The 20,212-nt window shown below is 38.9% G+C and overlaps 1 protein-coding gene across 2 annotated transcripts in view; it reads right to left on the bottom strand.

Annotated features, from left to right (window-relative positions):
• The window catches only part of glsa (glutaminase a), a 113,406-nt gene that overhangs the window by 57,172 nt on the left and 36,022 nt on the right, over positions 1-20,212 (bottom strand). For both annotated transcript variants that reach the window (XM_070875876.1, XM_070875877.1), the window contains exons 6-13: positions 17,230-17,393; positions 13,534-13,592; positions 10,758-10,790; positions 10,580-10,638; positions 9,763-9,829; positions 9,392-9,442; positions 6,844-7,020; positions 3,628-3,759 (exon numbers count right to left, since the gene is read on the bottom strand). In XM_070875876.1, coding sequence (XP_070731977.1) covers positions 3,628-3,759; positions 6,844-7,020; positions 9,392-9,442; positions 9,763-9,829; positions 10,580-10,638; positions 10,758-10,790; positions 13,534-13,592; positions 17,230-17,393 — 742 coding nt within the window. The remainder of the gene's footprint in view (positions 1-3,627; positions 3,760-6,843; positions 7,021-9,391; positions 9,443-9,762; positions 9,830-10,579; positions 10,639-10,757; positions 10,791-13,533; positions 13,593-17,229; positions 17,394-20,212) is intronic.

Raw genomic sequence — 20,212 nt, 5'->3', positions numbered from 1 at the left:
AGGCCTTTAGGTTACAGTCCAATTCAGCTTCTGCTGATGGCCCACAGCACCTCATGGACACCCAGTTTTGAGCTGCTAGATCGGTTCTGAATCTCTCTCATTTAGCATGGTGGTAGTGCCACACAACGATGGGGGGGTGTCCTCAGTCTCTACAAGGGCTGTGCAGTGATCACTGCTACCCATACTGCCATGGACAGATGTATCTGCGACAGGTAGATTGGTGAGAACGAGTTCAAGTATGTTTCTCCCTCATGTTGGTTCTCACCACCTGCCTAGGGCCAGTCTGGCAGCTATGTCCTTCATGACTCAGCCAGCTTGATGAGTAGTGGTGCTACTGCGCCACTCTTGGTGATGGGCATTAGTCCCCCACCCAGGTACATTCTGTGCCCTTACTACCCTCAGTTCTTCCAAGTGGTGTTAAACATGGAGGAGTATTGATTAATCAGCTGAGGGAGGGCGGTAGGTGGTAATTAGCAGGAGGATTCCTTGCCGATGCTTGACCTGAAGCCATGAGACTTCATGGGTCAATGTTGAGGACTCCCAAGGTGATTTACTCCCAACTATATACCACGATACCATCACCTCTGGTGGGTCTGTCCTGCCCATGGGACAGGACAGACATACTCAGGGATGGTGATGGAGGTGTCTAGGACATTGGTTGGCTTAAGTATCTCAGTTAACTTCAAGGTAAAAGCTTTAAGTGCTCAGTCTTCATGCTAACTGTTCTTCACTAGTATTTTCAAGAAAGCAAACATTTGCAGGCACAGAAGCTTTCACAGTTTACAATATGAACAGTTGCTAGTTTAATCATCATTTGCATTTGAATCAAGCCATACAAAAATTAGAAATTGTATTTAACATCCAGAAGTCTGAAGCTCAATTAATTTTTATTTTAAACTTTGCACTAAACTTTTTTGAGCTTGCAGAGCCACCGTAATCACAGCGGTACTTTCATCCGCAGGCCCCAGGTGCTCGACCCCATCAGAATCCCCACGGTCAGAATATTTACAGAAAATGGGCAGGTGGCACAGCTGGGCACCAGTTGGGTGGGTGGGAGTAGGAAGCAATTGCTAGGCCAGCATTCTGGGCACAGTAGTAGCAATTCCAAGCAAGAATATTAGTAGCTGCAAAAACTGGCGCTTTTCCAAAAATAATAATTTTGTAAAGACAGCTGATTATAATCACAACTGAGCACTAAAGAAGAAAGCTTTTCCAAATTTGGTGGCACCCAATTCTACTTCATGCGGGCATACATTATGCTGAAGTTACCAGAAGCAGAACTGGAAAGTATGCCAGTCCTACCTCTTTCCCCAACTTAACTGAAGTTCTGCATCTACTATTCCTTCTGTAACCAGGCACAATCAAAAACAGGAAGAAACCTGGCGTCAGGGAGTTCTTTTCCAATAATAGTTGTTGCGTGTCCAAAATCCAAGGATATTCAGGGCTAATGTCACTTAGTCACATTCTATGATTGCCAACATAATTCGTTATTAAATATATTTGCCTCAACTATTCTGGTTCTGGAAGAAATACAACACTTTAGCATGGAATGGAATGGGGCAACATCCTAGCACTAGCCCCTTATAATCCCACATAATTTAAGCCTTGATTGCTTAGACTGTTTCCACAGTAAATTTGAATTTCTCAGCTCTTCTATAGCTTCATCTTTCTTCAGCTCTCACTTAGCTTCATATTTTCTAGGACACCAGGCAATAATTGGTTCTTCATCATGGTAGCGTCCAAAGTTATAATATCAGGGTACTATCAGTAGGTGGGGTATAGTGCAAATAATCAGGAAAAAGGAATTTTGAAATGGATCTCCACAAAAAACCTGGAGGAAAAATGGCATCCTTTTTATTCCAATAGATTTAACAATTTTTTGTTGTTCTGAGCTCCGCAAAAACACGATTTGTTATCTCAATCATAATTGAGATATTTTATGGGGTGGGGTTGGTGAGAAAATGTGGAAGGGAAGACAAACCATGCCAGTGGACTATTTGTAAGTGGCATCTCAACTGCGCCAAATTATTATTGCCTAGGTTCACACATAAGGTATCAGGACTGCAGGATAGGAGGAATGTGGGCAATACAATTGGGAAAATTTCTATTGTTCAACATGAACTATTCCAATATTCTGTAGAAATTAGATTAATCTTGTAAAGCAGGCAAAATTACAATTTTTTCAGTTATCCTGGACAATCAGATGTTCATAGTTTAATTATAGATCTTGTGCTGGATTTTCGGCTTCCGGGGTTTTTCGGCAAACGGTAGCGATATGTGAAACTTACCGTTTTCGCTGCGCTACCATTTTTAGGTCGAACCTTTGGCCTTTACACATTGGTAAGGAAGGTGTTGCACAAGCATTTGCGGCAAAAAACACGAGTTTTGGCAACTCTAGTCCAGGGCCGGGACGCTGCGAGAGGCACCTTGGAGGGACCGGGGGGGGGGGGGGGGCAGGGATTCCAAAAACATTTACAGGACCCTTAACTACATAATCGCTGCAAAAAATTTAAATAAAAACTTTAACTTCCCTTTTTTTGCAGGTTTTCATACTTACAGGGCTGCACTGACAGGTTTGGCCAATCGCTATTCTGGGCGTAGCTACAGGTCTGAAGAGTGCCGAGACGTGGACGTAAACGCAATCAGAGTCGCTGCACGTCGGCACACCTCTCCCTAGCAGTACTTGAAAGCGCCGCCACAAACAGGTACCCCAGGATCCCGCCAGAGCTTTGCGACCGGGTTTTCGCTGTGGAGGGTCAAATCGCGGCGAAAACCCAGTCGCAAACCTGCAAAAGATCCGGCCCAATTAGTTTCATCATACATCTTCACCAGTGAAGTACTGAAATAAATATCACAAGCCAGAAAAGGCTGCAGTATCGTAAATCTAGACCGACACTACAGTACAGTAGAAGGAGTGCTGCATTGTCAGAGATGCTGTCTTTCAGATGAAATGACAGAGGGCTCGTCAAACTATTCAGGTGGATGTAAAAGATCCCATGGTACTATACAAATAAGTTCTCCTAATCAACATTCATCCCTCAATTAATACCTCCAGGAATAATTTATCTCATTGCTGTTTGTGAGACCTGGCTGTGTGCAAATTGGTCTGGTCTTGAAGATGAGAAAGGCACAATTTGTTATTAGTGAAAAACATTAATATTCTCAGACAAGGTCCTAAAATGGCCATAACTCTATTGTATCTAAATAATATTCGATGTTAATTTATTAAAAACTTGGTGACCAGCCTTCTGACAGCAACTGTCCAATTTAAGCCACAGTTTCCAATACTCTACACACTGTTAGCTGAAATGAGCAAGTAATGGGCAACTACAGTTAAAGCCAAAAGGTGAAGAAATGGTTCAGAGTGTCTAACTGCGAAACATGGTTAAGACAACAAGCATATCAGGGAGGCTATCAAACGTAAGCTGTAAAAAAAATTAAAAATTAGGTGAGGATTGGTAAGTTTTACAGTCAAATACCCAAGAATGAAGTAACTGTAGGTTCTTATGGTGCAATTTTTTTTAATACCAAATAAAACCATAAGCATAATTTACAAAATTACATGCTTTTCTCCAAATGAAAGAGCCCACTCTCCCCACCAAAAACAAAATCTGCTCTTGCACTTACCTGACAGAACTGAATACCCCTTACACTGTTGCCAAGTTTGTCCAAAGGTGGAGACCAACACATGATACCCATCACATTTGGCACTACCAGCAAAATACCACCAGAAACTCCAGATTTTGCTGGAAGGCCCACCTGCAAAAAAAAAACATACAATGTACATGTATGAAAACACATTCCTTGGCAACAACAAATACGTTTTTTGACATTGAACATTTTTATTTGATTTAGTGAAACAGCATCCCTAAAGGCAGAGTAGGGTAAATGCAATAAGTGGTGTGGACCCAAGCCATGCAGACCAGAGGGTCCATGTTTGACTCGGGTTGTGTGCCGAGCCAAGCCATGTAATTAGCATTGTCAATCTAGTCTAGTTTGCGACAAAAGTAGCTAGGATTCCTGCCCAGCCATTGTTCAGTGACACCAATGGCAAGAATAACCCCTTGGATGAAGGACTCAGAAGGCCCCTACCACCACAGGGACCAGCATGATAGTTGGGGGAAACAATCTGTAATCCGACCACACAATTCTAATATCCAAATATTTTGTAAAAACGACATTAAACAGTCATATCAAATCTATCCACTTTGCACACGAGAGAACTGCTCTAATATACTTGTAGAGGATACAAATGACAATACATAACTTACATGGTTTCATTTATATATCAGGCAATTACTCAAGCAAACTTAGCATAAGAACATAAGAAATAGGAGCAGGAGTAGGCCATACAGCCCCTTGAGCCTGCTCCGCTATTTAATATGATCATGGCTGATCCGATCATGGACTCAGCTCCACTTCCCTGCCCGGTCTCCATAACCCCTTATTCCCTTATTTAAGAAACTGAATAAATTTAAGACAGAAATAGACAATGTTCCAGCTTCCACAGCTCTCAGGCAGCGAATTCCACAGATCCACAACCCTCAGAAGAAATTTCTCATCAGTTTTAAATGGGCGGCCCCTTATTCTAAGATTATGCCCTCTAGTTCTAGTCTCCCCCATCAGTGGAAACATCCTCTCTGCATCCACCTTGTCAAGCCCCCTCATAATTTTATACGTTTCGACAAGATCACCTCTGAATTCCAATGAGTAGAGGCCCAACCTATTCAACCGTTCCTCATAAGTCAACCCCCTCATCTCAGAAATCAACCTTGTGAACCTTCTCTGAACTGCCTCCAAAGTATATACTTTTGTAAATATGGAAACCAAAACTGCATGCAGTATTCCAGGTGTGGCCTCACCAATACCCTGTACAACTGTAGCAAGACTTCCCTGCTTTTATACTCCATCCCCTTTGCAATAAAGGCCAAGGTTCCATTGGCTTTCCTGATCATTTGCTGTACCTGCATACTAACCTTTTGTGTTTCATGCACAAGTACCCCCAGGTCCTGCTGTACTGCAGCACTTTGCAATCTTTATCCTATTAAATAATAACTTGCTCTTTGATTTTTTTCTGCCAAAGTGCATGACCTCACACTTTCCAACATTATACTCCAGTTGCCAAATTTTTGCCCACTCACTTAGCCTGTATGTCCTTTTTAAGATTTTTTTGTGTCCTCCTCACATTGCTTTCTCCCCCATCTTTGTATCGTCAGCAAACTTGGCTACATTGGAGGAAGGGACCTCCAAGTCATTAATATAGATCGTAAATAGTTGGGGTCCCAGCACTGATCCCTGCAACACCCCACTGGTTACTGATTGCCAACCCGAGAATGAACCATTTATCCCGACTCTCTGTTTTCTGTTCGTTAGCTAATCCATGCTAATATGTTACCCCCAACCCCGTGAACTTTTATCTTGTGCAGTATAGCATGTATAGTTAATTGCTAAATACTCAAAAATTTCACTTTTGAGAGAAATAGTAATTGCTCAGGAAGGGACAGTCATAGGAAATCAAAAAACTGATATCTAATCTGCAAATCTGCCCTTGGCACTTGAATTTATCCTAATGGTACACGGAGATTTCTCATTCAAAACAGAGGACTGATTCTACTGTATAGGCAAATCTATCTTATGTGCCCATATTTGGTGGTCAGAGACCACAGCATAATAAGTTTCACTTGCAGCAAGAGTTTACATCGGCAAGTTGTCTTCATAACCACAATACTGAAATTTTATGACATGTAAGATTTTGTAACAGACAGACTAGAAAATCAATTTCAGTACCAATTATCTAGTATTAGTTCTATACTGCATGGATGTACACAGGAAAACCTATGCATGAAAAATTATCCTTATTGATGCTTATAATTGTTGATGAAAGGTAATCGACCTGAAACATTAACTTTATTTCTCTCTGCACAGATGCTGCCTGACCTGCTGGGTATTTCCAGCATTTTCTGCTTTTCTTCCGAGAACTACTGATTAGGTTACAATTCTGGTTGCTTCTAAATGAAACAATTAAATGTTTGAAAATTATTTACTTTCCCCATTTGCTGAATCATTTTAGGCAAACTCCCTTGGCTAGCAACTACAAGGTGAAATACAACATCACTTAATCCTGTAAAACTGCTGCTACTTACTGTAAAAGGAAACATTTGGTGCACAGATTCACCAGAATGAGGGGCCAAAAGGGTTAAATTAGGTTGCATTGACTAGGCTTGTATTCCTTTGAGTATAGAAAACTACGGGGTGATCTAATTGAGGTGTTTATGATTAAAAGAGCAATATGGTAGATAGAGAAACTATTTATTCTGATTGGGAGTCCAGAACAAGGAGGCATAACCTTAAAATTAAAATTAGGCTGTTGAGGAGTGATGTCAGGAAGCACTCCTTCACACAAAGGGTAGAGGAAATCTGGAACTCTCCCCCCAAAATCTATTAAGGCTAGGTCATTTAAAAACTTCAAAACTGAGATTGATAGATTTAATGAATAGGCAAGTGTATTAAGGGATATGAAACCAAGGTGGGTAAATTGAATTAAGATACAGAACAGGTTCAAGAGGCTGAATAGCCTTCTCCTGTTCCTATAATTGGCATTAAACTTGCTTTCCTTTTGCTATTCTGAAAGTTTAAACAGAAATATTTAATTATTTTATCGTCACCCAAGACCTTAACCAAATGTTATCACAGGTCTCAAATGTCCTGGGCAGTCTTTTTCAAGGCAGTGGTCCTCAAAACAATCTGGGATTTTCTATGCCAAAATTACAATCTGATAAATGCTCCAAATGGATTGTATCTATTCTATTTTCAGTGAAAATGCTAATTATTAATTATACTTACATGAAAGGCAAACTGCCCCGAGAAGTCATACATGCCACAGGAATGCATCAAACTCAGCGTGTTCCTAACAGCCTCAGGGCTCAGAACTCTCTCCCCTGTGATTGGACAGATGCCACCATTGGCCAGTGTTGCTGCCATTACACTGGCTGATTCACAGGTTACTTCAATGGAACACAGCTTTATGGAATTAAAAAAGCAAAACATATCAGTTTCAGCACATCATTTAACACATATTTAGCACAAAAGCAGGACATATGCGCCACGTGTGTTGGGGGGGGGGGGGGGGGTGTAGTAAAAACATAATTTTAGCATAAAGTGTTCCCCATCTATAGGTTTTTAAAAAAATGAAGTTGTCTCTGACACAGCGGAAATAATTAGATTTTTCTGCTTTCCAGGGAGGCCTGTTATTTTTATCTTTGCCTCACATGGCCAATTTTTTCCCAAATACACACTTGCACTCAGCAGCTGTTCTGATGACACAGGTTCTTACAAATGCCACACAGACGGATCTAGACATCATCGATTGGCTGTCTGGCTACTGATCCACAGATTACTAAACTGGAAAAATTAGAGTCAACTGTACTTTCTTCTTCTAGTTTAGATACTGCTAGATCAGAAACCATAGCAGTCTTATTCAAAATGTATATGTTCAGTCTATGAAGCCACTCCGGCATACTTGTAACCTGCAGTAGTGATTCCCTGGTACAAGAGATGACTCAAAGTAGTAAGATTCAGAGGGAAGGAAAATGGAGGTGCTTTTTGTAAAATCTCATGGTTGTTCCTCTTCTCCCTCCCTCCAAGTTTTTCTCCCTTATGTTACAATATTCTATGCCCCCAAAGGGCAAGGAAACAATCTGCTTCTTGACATCTACCGATGGTCTTTGACTAAGACATTTGCAATAGCAACCCAGAAATGACATCCCATCTCTTTCTCCCACCTGCAGGGAAATGCCACTGCATCTGCTTACTGCTATCCAGATCAGAAAGGGGAAAAATTAACCTGCACCCGATCATTCATTTGGGCTACACATTACCACTTCAGTGTGCACCATATGTTTTTTGAAATTAGAGGAGTACTTTATAAAAAAGACTTGCTTTTATAAAGCGCCTTTCACTACCTCAGCACGTTCATTGGCTGTAAAGCGCTTTGGAAGTATTTTTGAAGTGTAGTCACTGTTATAATGTATAGTATTAGGCAGTTCCTCGCATCAAGGATGACTTGCTTCCACACCAAAAAGGGATGAGTTCACAGGTATTTCAATGAGGGACCCGATATTCCAGGTCCCGAACTACAGATTGAAGGGTGGAAGATGCCAGTGCATGAATTCTTTTAACGTGGGGTGGCCGTTGCACACCAGCCACCACATGGGCTTGACAGAGCTAGGTCTTGATCCACTGGCAAAGGTTAACCAAGATGACATCCCATCTCTTTCTCCCACCTGCAGGGAAATGCCACTGCATCTGCTTACTGCTATCCAGATCAGAAACGAGAAAAATCAAAAGGGTTATAATGTAGAAATATACTAAACCCATTCTCTCCATGCTTTTCTCCCCTTAAATATATTGACTAACAGTGCTGTAAATGCAGAGTTAACATGTTCCTCTTTCTAATTTGGTCCCATGGACATGAGTATTCGGTATCACTGCCAAATGGCCACGTGCAAGTCTAGAATGTGTCAGCAGTCTACTTCATGGAATGCCATGTCGGAGTTGCCGTTGCACATGTCCTAGCAATTGGCCAGAGAATTAGTAGAGAATCATAACCAAGTATAATCCTATCCCCATGTAATATGCAAATAAGCACACATTCCAGTGGGATTACAGGACAGAGATCAGGGTTAGGAAACCAATGAGATATGAGGGATGGGAAACCAATGAGCCACATTGTGTCATGTCTTACTGGAGTATGAAATATATATTGTAATTAGGGCAGCAGAGAATGTACTATATTGTGTCCCTGGGCAAGGGGAGGATCAACATTCCTTTTAGAATATGGATTGCATCCTGAAGTCAATGCTGCATATAGAATAATGTTGACCTGTACATGTGAATACTTTTAACAACTTAAATGGGATATCAAAAACAGGAGTGTTATTAATATATTAAGAAACTTGTCCATTAAGCTATATATACTGGTCATGTTTAAGAAATCAAGTCACACATTTCTGGTGATCCCAAATAATGTTGACCTGTACATGTGAATACTTTTAACAACTTAAATGGGATATCAAAAACAGGAGTGTTATTAATATATTAAGAAACTTGTCCATTAAGCTATATATACTGGTCATATTTAAGAAATCAAGTCACATATTTCTGGTGATCCCAAACAAATGTACTGCTTTTTGATGCCAGATATAGAAATGGGCATTTTTTATTTTTTAAATGCAACATTTTACTACGCAGTAGGCTAGCCCTGCGCACTAATCCAAGTGCTGGCTGGAAAGAATAAGCAATTATTTCTTGGAAAAGTGCAAAATGTTACTGTGCATGTTTAAGTACTAATTTACATGTTTTATTATACTTTGATCATTATAAAGCCACTCACCTGGAAATAGAAATCTAGAACACTAGTCATATCACTTCCTTCTGGAAAACACTGGAAAGTTTATAGAACAATTAGGTTTTTGCCATTTAAAGATCTTCTCATTGGAAGGGCACTAATCCTAACGCATTATTCTGCAGCTAAGATAGTAGAATTCTCTCGATTCACAATCAAACAAATCAAGCACAATGACGCTGAATGTGACGTGTTTTATAGCCAGTAATTATAAACTTAGAAAAAGCTCTCAAACGGAATTGAACTGAAATGACAAGCAGACGCAGCCTAAAAATAGGCACGGCACCATTCAAGCGAAATAATTTCTTTACCAATATGCACCAAATAAGTGTTTAGAATGTACAAATTATCCTACTAACCTTCTTCTCCTTTAGGTAGTATCCTATAGCAAAATTTCTGTCTCCTGTTTCTCTTTCAGACTGAAACCTAAAAACAGTAACATTTTAGTCTTAAAATGTAAAAATTTTGTAAAACAGTCAATTAAAAGCTTAAAAGATAATTTAACCTGGTTAGTCTAGAACATGCTTATCTCTTTATACAAGCTGCCAACCAGATCAATTTTTTAAAAAACAATGGTTTATATTTTCATGGGGAAGCAAAATGGTGCAATTTAGATTTTTGGATTTAGTTAACCAGCTAACCAGAAGAGTTGCTGAATGTGAATTGATAAGTAAACAAGTATTTTGATCCAGACAATTTTAAGAATTGGTACTTTTAATGTATTCCTAAACATGTTCCACGTCATCTAATTTTCAGAAATTTATTATGGGGAAGTCTAATAATCATGCTTTGGAGACATCAGCTACAATAAGAAGCCACCAGACAGAAAAAGTTACTTAAACAGTGTCATCAGCATCATATAAAAAAGATAAATTCCTTAATATGTTTGGATTTAATAAACAGAGCACACAGATGCTATTTTCCGATCTTGCAACTGCTTGACTAACTGTCTCGAAAAAGAGGCTTCAATTGCCAATACCATTTCCTCTTTACAGGATGTGAATTTAAACACCTGTATATTATTTAAATAAATTTATGGTATTTGAATACTTTTAGGCATCAGCGGTTTATGTATGGGGAAAACAACTATCCACTCTCCAGCATCCGAAGAGGAGGGTGGATGGAGAGTGTGAAGAGGAGAAGAGAGATAAAAAGGAAAAATGAGAAATTACTTACGTAGCATTATTAAAGCCAACATATTCATTTCCAGCCATCTGATTCAAGAATTGTGTGACCTGTGAAACAGGACTAATTTTACAAAGCATTCAATTTTAGAAATTGTGGATATCATGAATGTGTATTTTCAGGGTAACCTTTTCTCACATCCAAAATTTTAATTGGGTATTGTACTTACATAATCAAATTTCTCAGCATTGTTTACTCCTTGCTACGAGGAAAGGAAAAAATACTTTAATAACCTTTAAATCCGAGAAACAATTACAAAAGTATGTTTCTATAGATATTCATACAATTAATGGAATGCACTTAAGATAAAATCCCATCTTCTCTGAATCGAGTTGGCAATAAATGCAATTAACTATTTATTATGGCACTCTCATTTAACACATGAACATCTTAATTTATTAAAATCCACTGTATAAATTTAAGAAAGGGGGACTCTGGATAATTTTTTTTAATCACTGAAGTTCTATTACAGATTTTGCATTAATATTTTATATTTAATAGTATAACAGTATTAATGTTAGATCTGCAAATGAGCTGTGCTTATTTTGGCTCTGCAGTCAGGAAGGCGAAGTATAATCTAAGCAATACTTCAAAACACAATTTTGTAATGAAATCACAAAATTTCCCCAATTTGGAATGCAATTTGTAACAATTCAACTTATGTTTTACCCAGAAAGGAGGTACAGATCAGTCATGATCTAGTAAAGTGGCAGAATTGGGGCTTGAGGGGCTGAGTGGCCTACCACTGTTCCTATGAATTCATACTCCAGATAAGAAAAATCGGTCAAGCAGTGTAACTCAGAATTAAGCAAAATGTACATTGCTGAAACAAAAGTAATTCTTCTAGGGTCAATTTTGTAACAATTAAACTGTATTTTAAAAAAAGGAAGTAGCGTAAATTGATCCCAATTACTGCTGACCTCACAAAACAGGGGAAAAAAAAAAGGATTTCCCTCCATGGCCTTGCCTAACCCCATTAAAGCCTTAGGTTGCCCAAATCTGGCCTTTTGTGCATCCTCCTGCTCTTTCCTCACACCTGTTGCCTCTACACCAAGAGTCAGAGAGTAGGACAAACATTTTTATTCTTCACCTCTCCATATCAAACTCTTTTTAAAAAAAAAACTATTTTACTTTATAAAGATGGTTAACACGGAAATTGTAAAATTTAAAATAGCTGAGGATATCTTGGATAGAGAATTTGGAACCTCAAACAGATAGGGCTGCTTATCCAGATGACACCCACCAAAGGATGCTTAAAGAGATGGTACATGTGCTTTGCCAGCCACTTGCCTGTATCTTTAATGGCTCGCGAGAGTCAGCACTTATTCCGTGGGACTGGAAGCAGTCTACGCCTGCATGAAGCAAGACCTGGTCAACATTCACACTTGGCTGATTAGTAGCAAACAACATTTGCACCACACAAGTGCAAAGCAACGATCGTCTCCAACAAGAGTCCTCCACCAACATCCTGGAGGTCACGATTGACCAGAAACTTAACTGGACCAGCTACATAAATTTTGTGGCTAAAAGAGCAAGTCAGAGGCTGGGTATTCTGCGGCAACTGTCTGGCTTCCTAACGCCCCAAAGCCTTTCCATCATCTACAATGCACAAGTCAGAAGTATGATGGAATACTCTCCACTTGCCTGGATGAGTGCATCTCAAACACCACAAGAAGCACAGCACCATCCAGGACAAAGTAGCTCACTTAATTGCCACACATCCACCACCGGTGCACCATGTCTACAGTGTGCACCATGCATTGATGCATTGCAGCAATTCACCGAGGCTTCAACAGCACCTCCCAAACCTGCAATCGCTAACACCTAGAAGGACAAGGGCAGCAGGTGCATGGGAACACCATCACCTCCAAGTTCCCCTCAAGTCTCACACCATCCGGACTTGAAAATATATCACTCTTCCTTAGTTGCTGGGTCAAAATCCTGGAATTCCCTCCATAACAGCACTATGGGAGTACCTTCAACACTACAGCGGTTTAAGGCAGTGGCTCACCACCACCTTCAAGAGCAATAAATGCTGGCCTTTGAAGAAGTCACTAGATTGGTGGATGAGAGCAACCCAGTAGACATTATCTACTTGGATATTCAGAAAATCTCTGATAAGGTACCTCACACAATAGGTTACTCTATACAGCATAGAATCTTGAGAAATTGGTGAGACATTTCTACAGTAGATTAAGAATTGGCTGCATTTCTGTAGACAGAAAAAGGTTATTCATGGTTATAGATCTAGATCAGTTGCCAATGAAATCCCACAGAGATCAGTATTGGACCGTTACTATTTACTATCTTCGTTAATGACTTAGATGTGGGGGTTTGGGAAATGGTCTGCAGGTTTGTGAATGATACAAAGATGTGAGAGAGTGGTCGGGCTATGAATGAGAATAAACTACTGTATGCGAATCTTGATGAGGAAATAGGCTCACATTTAGCAAATGGTATTCATCTTGGATAAATGAATCATGTTTAAAAACAGATCTCCGTTTATAGTGCACAATTCTCTTAAGGTTCACGGCCAATGCCATGAAACAACCACCAAAATAGGGCATTAGATTGCATTGCCAGGATGATTAAATGTAAAACAAAACACCATTTTGTTCTTGTACAAGATGTCAGTTCGACATTAATTAAAATACTCCAGTATTCTGAGCGGGGCCTAAGCAAAGTATTATACAGGCTGCACAGAACAAAGCGCAGCTTACAGGAAACATGGTGGGGGTGTTGCAAATCATGATGCTTAAGGCATCACAATTGTATGGGGCAGGCCCAGTGGTCCAGCTGCTCTTTTCCAGTCTATCATCTTTGCAGATTTGTAAATGAGCTCAGTTCCATGGCCGTGATAAGGATCTAATAAAATGCCCTATAAGAATTCAAATTTGCAAAATATATCAAGAACTCATCCACAAAGAATGATATAAACTTCTCACCTTAATAAGGGATGTTACCACAATAGCCCCAGCATTTACCATAGGATTGTGTGGTTTGTCTGAAACAAAAAAAAGGCCATCACACATGGAAAATACAGAATTTATTCCATGACAGCTACAAACTATTTCTATTGCAACAGTTGCATCAACATATCTGAACACTAATCGGTTTATAAAATATTTTAGTTTGTCTTTTAATAGCAAACTGAGCTTAAACATCATAATTCTATGACATATTCTATTAGAGCAAAGGCAGCCTGTAAATTCAATTCCTTACTAGTTGATCTCCTGTTGTGTTGTACAGGGAGTCAAGTCCATGTGCAGTAATTAGGTCAAGCAGAGTTTTATGGGGATGGGGAGAAGAGACAAAATGTAGGGAGGAAAGAAAAAAAAAGGGAGATAAGGGAAGAATAAGGAAGAGTTCCGGAAGTAGAGAAAAGGGAGCAAAGGAGGATGGGGTGGGGGGCCGTAGGTCATCAAGACCATTAGTATTTCTCACCAAAAAAAATACCCTTCATCTAATTATTGTGAAATATGCAATTGAATCAAAAAGTCTGCTGCAATGCCATTTAGCCAGGTATGGAACTGGATGAAGTCTCACTACAGCAAGTGTACAGTATTAGCTCCTACTTTTGCCCCCAATGTTATAGAAACATTGAAAATAGGTGCAGGAGCAGACCATTCAGCCCTTCTAGTCTGCACCGCCATTCAATGAGTTCATGGCTGAACATGAAACTTCAGTACCCCCTTCCTGCTTTCTCGCCATACCCCTTGATCCCCCGAGTAGTAAGGACTTTATCTAACTCCCTTTTGAATATATTTAGTGAATTGGCCTCAACTACTTTGTGCTATTTGACATTGAAACAACCTATTACAGCATCACCTCAAAGTGTAACAGCTAATTGTTGACACTAAAAATGGATTTTGCCCTTTGCAGACCGCGATGTTGGAGTTTTCAATACACCTTGAAATGGAAGCTTGTGATCAATTCATTGATGTCAACATACAACAAGCCCAAAAAGGGGATTTTTCAACATAGCTACTGTACAAAGTGTATAAACAAACAATTTATTAGTGACTGATGGAATGCAGCATCTGAATAAAGCCTTGATAAGTGATTAAGTCAATACTTGGGTCTCAGATTTTCTCCCCTTGTAGAATTCCACCGCTCCCCATCATTTATATTTGAAGCCACTAGAACAATTTCAATTCTCATCCATTAAATTCAAGACTAAAAAGAAATGTACATTAACTCATTAACTCCCAAAGCTCCATTTTCCATTTTTTGAACCACCTTCCCAACTGTTTTTGCACAAATTTGAACTCACTTTCTCTGTACACCCATACTTAAAATTCCAATACCCCTCAGTACTGTTACTGCCTCCATTCCCTTTCATTACTGTATAGAAATTAATGACTACCCCCAGATATCACAAGTTTCCTTCCCAATATTCAAGACTCTCACAAACCCACACTTCAATTTAACTCTTACATCCTTCCCAAATGCTTACAACCCACAAAGTGCTTCCCACAAACCAAATCATCTGATATCTGTATGAACAGATTTTCAGGTCTGTTGTTTATAGCATAAACTTATGTCCATTTTTATTTTACTTCCTATGTCACGATGTGTGGCATGCTACTTTATCACACTTGAAATCATTTTTGATCTTAAAAAATACAGCTCTTTTAAATACAATTAACTCCATTGGCATAGTCTGCTTGTGTAACCAAAGTTCATCCTTGATCTAACTCCACCTGCCAACTCCATTTGGACCTACCTGTTCCATGCAACTCTCAGCACCAACTCAAACACTAAAATTTGAGAGAGCCCCTCCCACATAGAATTTTCTGTTTTAATATAAATAAAACTTTCAGTTCCTTCTCAAACCGGTCCCAATGTGGACCGGACAAGAGGATTGTTGATGTGCAATTACTCTGAAAAGCCAGTGTCAACTTTATTTAAAAAGGGCTATTAAATGTGTCAAGAAGCCATAGTTTAATATAATACTGTGCCAACCTAATTCTTCACCCAATTGTTTATCTGGTTTGTTAAATTCCTGACCTAATCGATTGCTCTCAATTTGTTTTTTTATTTTATTGCTGTGCCCCATGGACCAGATATTTTCTTCCCCAGGTCGCTTTTAATTAATTTGCAAGACGGCCATGTCGGACAACATGAATTATATAGCCCCAGGTTTAATTTATTACCAAGTCAATGCAAATTGTTCTGGATGCTACTAATTAAACTAATTTGCCAGAATCATATGTTTAATTTAATGCCAAGTGAAATTGGAAATAAACTTTTTTTTAAAAAATACAAACAATAGGCTTTGTTCATCGTCCTTTGTTTGGCTGCCTCCATATTTACCAGCATTTTATTTAACCAGAATGGTTTTAGAATAAGTGTTTTTTGTAATTGATGCTCGAGTATTTTTCCCTCAATATTGCTTCTCGTAAATAAACTTTAAGTTGCTTCTTTATTACTCTGCCCTCACTGCTGTTTATTTAATTTATTCCCCTTTATATTAGTTCGTCACCATCACTGCTACACCCCTTTTTCTTTTCATAGTGATAATGCCCTTTGACCAGTGTCAAAGCCCTCACCATCAGCTTCCAATATCACACTTAACCCTCAAATGCTAAATGAACCAACAAATTCTCCCCATTCTATGAAATGTTTCAACTATTTTGTTATGTTAGGCCATGCCACATACTTTGCTTCTTAATCACACATGCTATGATATACTGCTCTGAATACTCCAACTTTGGCTCCACCTTTCTCCACAAGTCTGATATTTTAAAATGGTCGTTGTGCTACTCCCACCATTCAACAACTTGCATTTATATAGTGCCTCTTGTGTAATGTCTAAAAGTGCTTTATTGAAGTGGGGAAGCAAGAATTTTTTTTTTTTTTTTAAATCACCAATGATGGGGTGAAGGAAAGGGAAGAAAAAAAAAAGAGTAAGAGAATGAAATGCTATAAAATATTAGCACTGCTACAACAAAATACCAAACACTGGAGTTTCTAATTTTTATTTTGAGAGAAATACAAATTTCACTAGAAGTCTGCAGTCAAAAGTAGGTCAAAATACTGATTTATTTGTGTATGGAATTATTTATGCCTGAGGTCTACACAAGAGAACTAGTCATCAAATTTTCATGTGAAATACCATGACAACAACTTTTGAAAAGCCTACAGAACTCATACGTCACTGCATATACAACTTCCACTGGGAATATTTGACTCAGGACAGAAAAGCCAGTTAATTTACAAATTGCTATTTACTTAAAATTGATGGTAAAATGCTCAGATTCAAAACAGAGGCTATAGTTCAAATGCAAATACTTTATCAATACGAATGCATTATATACAATTGCGACAGACTATAGTCTTAGATACCTGGAAATGTCAATGACATTAACAAGTCAAATTTAATCATTTCTAGAAAGATTCAGGTCTAATTTAAGAAATGGTGAAATGTGCAATACATGAAAATGTCTGTCACAACAGTGCAGGTTCAATGAATGCAGTTGAGATTTGCAAGTAAAATGTCCATTTTAATTCTGAAATATGCTACAGACTTAAATCAGCTAAAATGTCAGCCAGACCTGCTCGTGGCAGACTGTCAAATTAAGAGATTTAAAAAATTATATTAAGACATTTAAGTTTTGCATTTAAAACACAAATTCTACCTTCTTCATTTAGGAAGAGTTTGTTGAATCGTAATCCACTGGGTTCTTTACCAACATATTTGTGAACATACTCTGTCCCAAGGTCATGGACAGAAACTGCATATTTTAATGGTTTCACACAGGACTGAAGACAAAAGGGAACTTTGGTATCTCCAACTGAGTGCCTAGAATAAAAAGGTTTTATATAATTAAAAAACACAGTTCAATACTATAAAACAGTAGGAATATAATAATCAAGAAGCATTTTCTAATTACATGTACAATAAATTATATCGTAGACCAGTATTCCATCTATAAATCATCATCATCATCATCATCATCATCATCATCATCAGCAGTCCCTCAGAATCGAGGAAGACTTGCTTCCACTCTTAGCATGAGTTCTTAGGTGGCTGTACAGTCCAATACGAGAACCACAGTCTCTGTCACAGATGGGGACAGTGGTTGAAGGAAAGGGTGGGCGGGGAGTCTGGTTTGGCGCACGCTCCTTCCGCTGCCTGCGCTTGATTTCTGCATGCTCTTGGCGACGAGACTCGAGGAGCTCAGCGCCCTCCCGAATGCACTTCCTCCACTTAGGGCGGTCTTTGGCCAGGGACTCCCAGGTGTCAGTGGGGATGTCGCATTTTATCAGGGAGACTTTAAGGGTGTCCTTGTAACGTTCTATAAATATAAAGGCGTTGTGAACAGCTCACGTTAAAACATCAAAACATTTCAAGCTCTCCAAATCTGCAGGAGGTATATGAATTAAAATTTTTACACTAATTTACATACAATATTGTAATCATGATGACTGAAGTTCGTCACAATCTATTATTCTGTTTAATTAGGGCCTGGTATATATGTCTGGTTATGCTGACATATATACCAATGACATCAATTTTACCTCTATTGTCCCAGACCCCATGACCACTGTTGTTTGTCAACTGTCTGCCTGAAAGTCATGGATGAGCCAATATTTTCTCCAGTTCAACAATCGGCAAGACTCAGGCCATCCAACCAGAAACCGGATGCCACATGCAGATTTCAGCCCCTTTCTTAGATGCTTACTTGGTGTCCTGGAGCTTGAAACCCTGCATCCAGTACAGTCTATCTCCATCTTTTCAGCGACACGACAGATTCCCCCTACTTCTGCTGCTAAACTTCCACCATGCCTCGTCTTGATTCGTCTAACACTTTTCTAGCCATCCTCCCAAGCTCTACACAAACTTCAGCTAGTTTGTAATGATCATTTTTACGCTATCCTGCACCCATCAGCACCCCACCCTCCAGTGTATCATCTTCAAAAGCTTGGTTATTTTCAAATCCCTCTATGGTTCCGCTTTTCCCTATGCAATCCCCTTCAACCCTACATCCCTGCATACCCTCTGCTCCTCAAAATCTGGTCTTTTGTGCAACACCACCACAATCTATGGCCGAGACATCAGCCACCATGCCCCAGCATTCAAATTTTCTTCCTTTATTTTTTTTATTTTAAAAAAAACGCTCTATATTGCTATCTCTCTCCTGCAAAAGCCTCAAAACCCAACTCAAATCAGGCGTTCTTCTCTTCCTGTTCGGAACCCGTTTGCTACCTTAAAACATTTTGAAATTTGGTATTTGAAAAGTGCGAGATATTGCTGAAGTCATATTGCATTTTGAATTTCTAGAATTGAGACTTTTACTGGTATTTTGGAGACCAAATACCAAAATTCTCCCCATTATTCCCATGAAAACTAAATCAATAGCCTTTAAAGATAATTGATTCCACTCACAATACTGTAATTTGCACTGAAAATTGTAAATCAATGCAAAGGAACAAATGTCATTTTTATATAACATTGTAAGAGAACACATTTGGCCATTAATATAGCAACCACCAAATTAAAAAATGCATTGAGCAAATATGCAGATATAAAATCAACTGGATTACATATTAGGGCAGCTAAGAATGCCATTTTGTGCACTCATATCAATAAGTTTTATTCAATTCGATTCCTGCAATACAATTTATATAATTAAGAAAATCCTCAATGACACAAAAGGTGACAAATATACATTTTATGCATCGGAACAGGATGAATTACCAGGAACAGAGAAACTTAACCACTCCATATCAATTCCTTGGTGAGATTTTAAACATTGCTTGACTAGTTTCAGAATAAGTGTTTTCTCCATGCCTGCATTAACAGTCTGATGTGTTATGTGCATTGTACTGATATGCAGATTTTGCAGTTTTTAAAGTCCTGCTTCCGTCTATTTATAAGCTTGTTCATGTAAATGGTGTTCTGTGAAGATGTGTCAACTTTAACGGGAATATATGTAATCATACCATACAGTATGTTCATTAAGTGACGTGCACAAATCAGTAGGAATATAAATCAATTTAAAAAGTGAACATTTAAGAGACATTGGTGTTCTAGTTTTTGGATTGTCAAGGAGGTAAATTTTCTTTTACCTGTGCTTTTTAAAAAAGTGTATTCATTCATGGGAGGTGGATGACACTGGCAATGCCAGCATCTATTGCCCATCCAGAATTGCCCTCGAGAAGGTGGTAGTGAGCCACCTTCTTGAATTGCTGAAGTCCTTGTGGTGAAGGTATTCCCACAGTGACTTTGTCGTAGAGGTTTGGTACAACTGAGTGTCTTATTAGGCCATTTCAGAGGGCAGTCAAGGGTCAACCACATTGCTATGGGTTTGGAGTCACATATAAGCCAGACCAGATAAGGATGGCAGATTTCCTTCCCTAAAAAAGGACATTAATGAACCAGTTGGGTTTTTAAAACAATTCAGTGGTTTCAAGGTCACCATTACTAGCTTTTTAATTCCATATTTTAATTTAATTAACTGAATTTAAAATTCCCCCAGCTGCCATGGAGCGAGTTCAACTCACGGCTCCAGATTATTAGACCAGGCCATGACGTACATAACTGCCCGAGCGAAGCAGAGAGCAAAATTAGGCAGGGAGAATTGCATGCCAGTTCTGGAGCACACCCAATTTGCTGTC

This window comes from Pristiophorus japonicus, chromosome 3 (genome assembly GCF_044704955.1).
Source record: "Pristiophorus japonicus isolate sPriJap1 chromosome 3, sPriJap1.hap1, whole genome shotgun sequence".
NCBI lineage: Eukaryota > Metazoa > Chordata > Chondrichthyes > Pristiophoridae > Pristiophorus > Pristiophorus japonicus.
The sequence above is the reverse complement of the archived record's forward strand: the minus strand, read 5'-3'. Positions and strand labels throughout refer to the sequence as shown.